Source organism: Benincasa hispida, chromosome 2 (genome assembly GCF_027475165.1).
Source record: "Benincasa hispida cultivar pf3 chromosome 2, pf3_genome.v1.1, whole genome shotgun sequence".
Taxonomy (NCBI): Eukaryota; Viridiplantae; Streptophyta; class Magnoliopsida; order Cucurbitales; family Cucurbitaceae; genus Benincasa; species Benincasa hispida.
In genome coordinates, this window is record NC_143479.1 from 6790775 (window position 1) to 6800127 (window position 9353).

The window sequence follows — 9353 nt, forward strand, 5'->3', positions numbered from 1 at the left end:
TTATAAATGGTAGTATAATTCATATATTGGTTAGAATAGTTTCAAATACCTAACAAAATGTTCTAGGGTATATTTAAAACTAGGTTTAATATAACCATTAATTCGCCAAAAAAAGCCAATAAGTTGATACATGAAAACCAACTGAATAGAAAATAAAATTTCATTAAATGCATTTTTTTCCAAATTGAAAAATAGAAAAAAATTACAATAAATACATTTTCTCTCTCCAATAAATAAATAAGTTATATTAAATACATTTTTCTCTCTTATATATATATGTTCTCTCCCTATCATTTAAGTAACTTTGAAAATAGAAAAATATATATATATAAAATTCGGATATAAATAAATAAAAAAGGATATAATTGTCCAAAATTAACATAAAATATTTGAAAAAAAATTCAAATTTTAAGACATTTATGAAATATACGGTCTTTTTAAAGCTTTCTATGCAGAAAGCATTTTGTAAACAACAAACATGTGGACTATGAACTAATTAATGTATTTTATTTTACCTTTTTGCAGGTGCCCTTAAAAATTTAAAATTAAACAAACTCCAGAGAAACAGAAATGATATTTTAACCTAGAATTATTTATCCATAGGAATTTGAAAACGAGAAAATTTAAATTACAAAAAGACCAGTATGAGTATCAGTAAACCGAGGCAGTTCTCTGTCCATATCAACACGAAGCAAAAACGAGTACAAAATAAGAAAAAAGCAGAGAGAAAAGGAAAGAGAAGGGCGCGAAGTTTATGGCAGCGCGCGAGCGAAAGCGGCAACAGGATACTTGTTGGCATTCTTGACGAGCTTCGAGAGAGCGGCATGGCCGAGATCAAGGCCACACACATCGGCGAGACGCACCAAATACAGCAACACATCCGATACCTCTTCTTCCAAATGCTCTCTCTCCGCCGCGCTCCAGTTCGGCAGCCCCCTCTCCACCTCTCCTTTCCACTGGAATATCTCCGATAGCTCTCCGACTTCACCAACCTGCAAGCAATTGCAATTCCATCAACAACAACAACAAGTAAGATTGATTATTATTCCTATGCTTTTACTTATTCTTGTTTGTTTTTAGGTTTAAACAGGAGATCGAGTAGTTAATTTCAAGGTTTTTTTTTTTTTGTTTTCGATTGATTACAAGTGCTAGGAGCAGGTTTCTAGGGCTGTGGTATTGTTCCCATCCTCGAACTCGGGCGAACTCTGCGAGCCTGTCTCTGAGTTCCTGCAGTGAGACGTCTTTGGCGGTTTTTTCAGGTTCGTAAGAATGACTCTCCATTTCTCTCTATGATTTGTTTTTATCTGCTAGGTACTTGTGGTTGTGATCTCTGAGTTAGGTTGGGCCATAAATTTATATTAGTCAGTTTAGGGAGAGCGAATGAGATAGAGACAGAGGGAATTTGATGATGATAGTGGGACGTGCACTTGAGGTGTTTGATAAAAAGATAAAACAGTAATTAAGGCATGTGAAGTGTGGAAAAGCTTGTCTCCATCTTCCCATTCATCACTTCAAAGTTCAAATCACCTATCTACTGTTGCACCTCATGCCATGCCATGTCTCTCCACTTCTCTACACCACAAAAATACTTCCCCTCTACTTTCAATCTTTTGAACTTGAAGCTTGTGTGACTTTTGGATCCTTGATCCTAGTTTCAAGTATGTGTATGTTCTGTATTAGTCGGGTAAACTTTGGGCTATATATAGTACAAGACTTCAGGTATTTGAACTTTGATAATTTTTGCAATTTTAGGCTATATTTAGGAGCACTTTTAGTTTTGACTGGGTAAATATACCTAATGTAGTGCCTTTTACTCAAAATTACAAATGGAAAAAAAATCAGCTGCATTTTAGATTGCATCTTATGATAGGACAAGTTAGTGAAATACACAAAGATAGGTGATACCCGATATGTACTTTAAGTATTTTTCGATTGTAACTTAACTATTAGTCAAGTATTACTCGTTGAAGAGAGTTTGAAGTGATTGGTATAAAAACACTTAGAGAATAGTGTTTTCAAGTAAGTGTTTTGATTGATAATATTTTTAAACTCTAAATATCCGTTTAGAAAATGCTTTTTTGTCCCTGTTTCTCCTTACATTTCTTACCAATGAAAAATGAGATGCACAATTAATTATACATTTTGAGAAATCCTTTGCTTGTTTGGTCCAAAAAGTCATGAGTCCTACGACTAAAAGTCATCACTTTTGTGTGATACTAACTCTTTACCTCGTGGATCTCAAGAATTTAGAAATGTATTTTTTTTCCCAAATAATCTCTAAAAGTTAGTTACGAATAGTAACCATAGTTATAGTGGAAGGTTTGTGAATGTTAGTAGATGAATGAAAGTATTTAATTCCAATGATTTCTAAAATTTGGTTCTCTACAAGACTACAACCCTTGTGATTATTCATTATAGTCGAACCCATCTTTAACTTCACAAATAATGGAGAAAGAGAAAGGAATCGATGTGGAAGTGCAGACTGGATTGAGACAAACTGGAGGCGGAGACACGTTATACAAATCCCGGAGATTGCGATGGAAGACTGTGGAATTTGATGACAAATATCTCGAAGTTTGCAAGGAAAAGCAGACAAATTCAGTTGAGAAAAGTATTATTGCTTTCATCTTTCCTTTTCCCAGCACCTAAACAACCACCATTCCTTTCTTTCAATTAATCATCCTCTATCTCCCCAACCACAGCCTCTACCTATTAAAAAGTTGGAGAATGTTTGGCCAAGGAGTAAGGGTTGAGGTTAACTCCACTCATTCTTCGATTCAAAGAGTTGGTGGTCTCATAAAAAAAAAAATATATATATTAATCCCATTCAATAACTTATTTTTTATATTGTGAATTCCACCATTAAATAACTCTTTATATTTAACAACTTCAACTGATCAACTTTACTTCTTACTCAAAACGTTCTCTTAGAGTTTCGAAAAGCTAGGTTAATTCATGAAGTAATATTAACTATTAGGACATCTATAAGTTTCCTTCCTAAATTTTTATTCAAGTTGAGTTTGGATATCTCTAGAAAAGTATTCAACAAGTCTAATAAATCATTGAACTTTAAGAGGGCGTTTGGGGCAAAAAGTTAGTTATTATAGTCTTAGGTTATTATAGTTGGGTTATAATAGTGTGTGTTTGAGATATAGATTATTTTAGTTTGGACTATAATAGTATGTTTGAGATGTAAACTATTTTGGTTTAAGAATGAAATAGTAAACACTGTAGCAATGAATAAAAAAATAATGAATGTAAAATAGTAAAAACTGGAGCAAATAGTAAATACTGTAGCAAATAAGGATTTTGAAATAAGGTTGATTGTAGCTAATTGGAGAATACAAAATAGTATTTATTGTAGCAAGAGGTAGTTATTATAATATTAAGATAATCGTCGGTCCAAACATACTCTAAAGGTTTCCAAATACGACCTTCCCTTAGTTTCAATGAAGGTTTAGATTATCCATCTTCAAGTTTCAACTTCTTGAACTTTCATGTTTAATGTGTTTTTGATCTATTAGACATTTTCTAAAATTAACAAGTTTATTACACAAAGCGAGACTCTCATGAGTTTATGGATTTGTTTTTTCTAAATAAACATCATAATGGTAGTCCCATAAGTCATAATGGTAATTCACTCAAAAAATAAAAATAAAAAAATAAGAAGAGAAGTCATAATGATAATTCTATCAAAGAGATTAGGAAGTTAATGAAAAGGAGAAGTTGGTTGGAGGGCTTTCTGCTCGCCTCATGAGTGGAGACCAACCTGCTCACTAGTTGAGGGTTGCCCCTAGGCCATGAAAGCTATTCAAATAGCTTGGTTTAAAATATCTGATTTGGACTTCCCTTCAAAAGTTGTTTAAAAAAAAAATAATAATAATAACTTAGCTTTAATTGACATATAAAAATGAAACAAAAAGAAAAAACATTGTCTAGAGAACATATTTAAAGTTGATGATTGCAACGGAGAAAAGGAAAGTTGAGAGGAAAATGGTACAAATAATGTATGTGAAATTGGGCAACCAATAATTGCTTCTAAGTGCTGTGGGGTTCTTTCTTTTGATTGAAAATTAGTTGCACCAAACACTTATATTCGTGATTTTTACCATTTAATCACTCTTTAGTCTCTACTTTTCCTAATTTCCCTCCCACTGTCTCTCTCTAGCTCTTTTTCTCTTTAGCTTAGACTATATCCATATAAGGAAAGAGCAAGCGATATTCATAAAATGTTATTTCCCCATTCTAATTTATACTTATCAATCGCTATGCTATAAAAGCTTTGTTTTGCCATGGACATCTTTTTCATCCCCCTAATTCTGAAAGAAAAGAAAATGGCAAATGATACCAATAAACAAGAAAAGTACTTTTGATTAATTTACTTCTATGTCCCTTTTTTTTCTTTTCAATATCGTATTTTACTTTTATTCTTTTGTAATTTTACACATCTTACAACGCTGTTTTTTTTTTTTTTAAAAAAAAAACTGAAAACTTGATTGTAATTTATGTTTGTGTTTAAAAGGGTTTTAGATTTTAAAAAGTGTATGACACTCTCAAGTTTGTGGGAAATAGGACTTTGAGTCTGAAATTTTTTCTAATATCTTCGTACTCTTAATTTTGTTTTTAATAAATCATTGACGTATTTTTTTAGAAATTAACCTCTATACTACATATAAAATTAAATTTTATGTCTAATAAAATCTTAAACTTTCAATTTTGTATCTAATAATTCCATAAGTTCAAAAATAGTCAAGAATCTATTAAATAATTAAGAATTTAAGGATTTGTTAGATACAAAACTGAAAATTTAAGGTCTTATTAGATGTTTTTTAAAGTTTAGAAAGTAAATAGATATCAATTCGAAAATAAAAATCTGAAATTTATAGACTAAACTTTTAATTTATGAAGGATAAGAGATTTTCCAACTTTAGTGTGTATATAATTTTACTTTTTTAAGTAACAACAACTTTCAAGTAAAATATATAATTTTAAAATATTATTTTCTTAAAGAGTTAATATTACTTTTTTTCTTAGGAACAGTGAATATTAAACTCAAGATTAAGAAAAAGGAAAGTCTAATGATTATACGAACCGATGGAGAGAGAGGAAAAATAAAAAGAAAAATGTCGCATTATGCCATTCCATAATAAGTAATCTTTTTAATTTTTTGGTTTCTTTTTCCAACTTTAGTGTGTGTATATATATTCTTTTTCTTTTTCTTTTTCTTTTTCTTTTTAGTCACATCTCAATCAATAAGATTCAACATGGTAATAATTTACATTTTCTCCACTAGGTCTTTAATGAAAAAATAAAATAAGATAGAATATATTCTCTATAAGATTATGATGAATGCTACCAAATAAATTAAAAACATATTTTGACACACAATATTTATATATATATTTTTTAGTAACATGGGCAAATTAAAAAATTATATCAAAAGAGTAACAAAACAAACCACTCAAGTAAGGAGGAAGAAGTAAAGAGAAAGCATGTTCTTCAACTGCAAGAGGATGAGCTCGCTTCACATGAAACTAAAAAACAGACCCGACTCAAATGCTATAGATTTAACCTTCTCAATGAAAAATGATACCTCTAAAAGAGGTATAAAGACCTATCAAAAGGAGGTGAACAACCTCTATGCAATCAAACTTTACCGCGATGTCTATAGTATTAGTAGAGAGAATGCTATATAGATTTTTATAGATAACCAGTATTTTGAGAACCTTGATCTCATAGCATCTAGAGATAAATTTGAAACCAATTATTCGAACACGATCCAAAGAATCTCGAAGCACCTAACTCAGCCCTCGAACTTATTTTGAAGGATTCCGTGTTGTGGCAATGTTAAGCTTTCACACAATCTTCGAAGGAGAGAATCAGCCAAGAATATCATGCCGTTGAGTCGAAGATTGAGCCTCTACAATTACTTTCCCATTGGACTTCATGGCTAGCAAACACCTCCGGAAGAAGGTGTTTTTCAATCAAAGTAGTTATGGTGTTAGTGTCGGTAGGAATTCTTTGAAACAATAGTTTATTTTTGTCCTCCCAAATTTGCTAAGCAATAACCACGCTGTTGGCCATATCTCGAGAAGAACCCCTAAAACCCCTCTCAATGAGCCAGAATCAATGATCTAGGTTATTCCATTGCATCTTGCCATCACAAAGGATATTCACATTAGAATCAAGAAAGCGAGGCCAAATGTCTTTTATTATCTGACAGTTCCATATAATATTGGATGATGTCTCAATATTCGCTTTGCACAAAACACATGAGATCAAATTGAACAACTTTCTTAGAGAAGATAGACTTAGAAGGGATGATAAGTCATGGATAATTTTCCAACAACAAAACTTAGCCTTTTGAAGAGCTATGGCTTTCCAAAAGGCTTTCCATGGTTGCTTAGAAAAATTTCTATTGGAAGAGCTAGCACTGTATAAACCTGCCAGTTCCAAGCCTAAATTGTGAGCACTTTTAACCAAGAAAATTCTTTTTATATAAAAATTCCAAATGATTTCATCGTCAGCCTGACTTCTATGAATAGAAAAATAAGTGATGAAGGTATTGATATTCTCTACTACCAATAGAATTGGATGATATTTGTAACAAATATTTAAGTTTGCAAGAACTGTTACAGACATTTTTGATACTCTGAAATGAGTTAAATGATGAAGGTATTGCAGTCATATATATCTCTAATAATTTTTAGGGTAAAATATATTTTTTATTTTTGAGGTATGAGGTTGATATATCTTTAGATTTTGAAATTTTCAAAATGATTTTAAATGGTCTCTGATTTATTGGTTATCTTATTTGTTGGTGCAGATTAATTGACATGTTATTTGATAATGTGGCAAATAAGCTTAAAAACTAAAGTAAAAATATAATAATTTAATATTAATAGTAACTACTTACGTAGGATTTAATATTCGGATCAAACGGATTATCTCGTAAGATTAATTAAGGTGTACGTAAATTAGTTCCGACACTTATATATATAATATTTTAAATTATTAAGAAATTTTCTTCTCCCATTATCCCTTCTATCCACCAGTTCACACCTTTGAGTCTGGCTGCTAACCATCTGTCGTGACAGCCACCTGTCGTCGCCGACCTCTACACCTCCTGAAGTGATGGGGATCGTGGCGGTTTCGATTTCCTCCACTTCCATGTCTGCTATTCTTTGAGCTCGCCTTTTACCTTGCCTTGAGTGCTACGATATTTTTTCCGGCTTCGACGGTCTCCATTGCAAAGGAACGGTTTAAAGTCAAATAATTTTGCAAAGGAACACAGCACTCCTAATGAAATTGTCTAGGGCTTATAATATGTGACGAGGGAAGGTGAGTAAGTAGTGAAGAACAACTGGTAGTTGGACTCGAAGGTTCGAACAGATTGGGCAAAGGGAAGGCACAATCAAAGAAGAAGAATATTTTTATATATTCTTAATAATTATATTTTTGTTTAAAGATTTAATTTTGAAATTTATTTGCCACATAAAACGAAAGAACATGTCACAAATTCACATCATTAGATAATGATTTCATCAAAATTTTGAAATTTGTATCTATTTGTTCTTAAAATTTTATCAAATATGTAATAGGTTTATGAACTTTCAATTTTGTATCTAAGAGGTTTTTGACCGATTAAACTTTTTAAAAGCTAATTGATAATAAAATTTTAATCCTGAAAGTTTAGAAATCAGACAAAAATTTTAATTTAACTATTTTTTAAACCAGAACTTGTTTAAGAAATCGCATTTAATTGGATGGTTTTATCAACCATTGTGAGTGAGAAACGTGGAAGCTGAGAGTTTACATCACTCAACTTGGGTCCACAAAATGAAGCACTACAATTCTGGGGAAATGGCGTTCAATTCTTTTACAAATCAAGAATTGACACCAAATCTATCGAAGATTTGTGGTTTTTTATTTTTTAATATATTATTATTTATTTTAAATAATGTACTTTTTTCCATTACAGGACTTGTAGATTTGTCCTGTCTGATTTAAGTGCAACGTGATCTTCAACTTCGGGCACAAAAGAAACCATTCTCGATCATTTCTATTCAATAACCACAATTTGACTATAGACACACAGATAGATCTACTTACTACTTTCAATATCTCATAAATTACAGGTTGGATAGTGTTAGCTAATCCTAATATTATCATAGTTTGTTGGAGTGACTTTGACAATCAAATTAAGGACATAGTTGAGAGTAATTTTCAAATGGTTAAAATAACTTTTATCATTATAAAAATCACTCTAAAACATGTATTTAATCATTTAAAATCAATTTTGATCATATTAAATTCTATATAGATGCGTAAAATTAAATATTAAACTATTTTTTAACAATTAAAGGTGTATTTCAAAATGATTTTGAATATGACAAAAAGTAATTCTAACCATTTCAAAATTACTTCTAGATATGTATTAATTTGAGTGAAAATTCAAAACATTCTGATTTTTCCAAAAAGTGGAAATGTTTTAATTGTTTTGTAATGTAAATGCTAGGTTGTCATTAAAAAAAAATTATAATGTAAAGCAAGTGAAAATATGAGGGTTTGAACCTCTCGTTCGTCAATTACTTTTGAATTTCTAGCTTGTCAATTATTGTTAAGTTATGCTCACCTTGGCACTAGGTAGTTGTTTGTGGATGGAAAAATGGGAGAAAAACGTCTGGAGCTTTGGGTTTTGTTGTGTTAAAATTTACTAGTGCTTTGTGTTTTTAGCTTGTCAATTAAAGTCATGCTTACCTTGGCACCAGGTAGTTGTTTGTGGATGGAAAAATATGAGGAAAAAGTAGGGAGATTTGGGTTTTGCAGTTATAAATATAGCAATCAGGCCTAAAGTATTTGAATAGAACAATGTAAAAGAATTTGTAGATATAGTAAAATTTAGATTTTGCTTTTAAAGTCTATCCATGACAAACCTTGCGAGTAGTGGTCTATTAGTGATAGGCCATATCACTAGTAGAAGTATATCACCGATAAATTTTGCTATATTTACAGTTATTTAAAAATATTACAATACACTTAATTATTATTCTTAAAAGTGCTACTTAATTCAATCACCCTAAACTTTTTCCTTCAAAACGCTACTCTCTCTTCACATTTCCAATAAAAGGAGTTGATTCTTGATGGGCCTTTACTTGGTCTTGGTTTGGAAAGCCCACCACCAAGCAATCAAGCTTAGAACAATTGAATCCCAATTGAATTCAATCAACAAAAGCAAAAAACGAGCCCTTTTTCAGCTATCCTTTTCCCAATTTATCTGATGCTAAGGTGTTCAAAGGACAGTTTAATCTACCAATTCATTGTGAAAGACCTACTCTATCAAGAAACAAGCA

General features: G+C 31.1%; 1 protein-coding gene and 1 long non-coding RNA gene across 2 annotated transcripts; one reads left to right on the top strand and one right to left on the bottom strand.

Moving 5' to 3' along the window:
* Nucleotides 1–561: 561 nt before the first annotated feature.
* Nucleotides 562–1281, bottom strand: LOC120072296 (uncharacterized). Its single transcript, XM_039024751.2, has 2 exons — nt 1144–1281; nt 562–992 (listed from the first exon to the last, which is right to left on the bottom strand). The coding sequence occupies exons 1-2, from the start codon at nt 1279–1281 to the stop codon at nt 753–755; spliced, it is 378 nt and encodes a 125-aa protein (XP_038880679.1). The 3' UTR covers nt 562–752.
* Nucleotides 888–1858, top strand: LOC120072298 (uncharacterized). The gene is made up of 2 exons (XR_005480411.2): nt 888–1029; nt 1147–1858. It is a non-coding gene; the product is annotated as an uncharacterized LOC120072298 (long non-coding RNA).
* Nucleotides 1859–9353: the final 7495 nt, after the last annotated feature.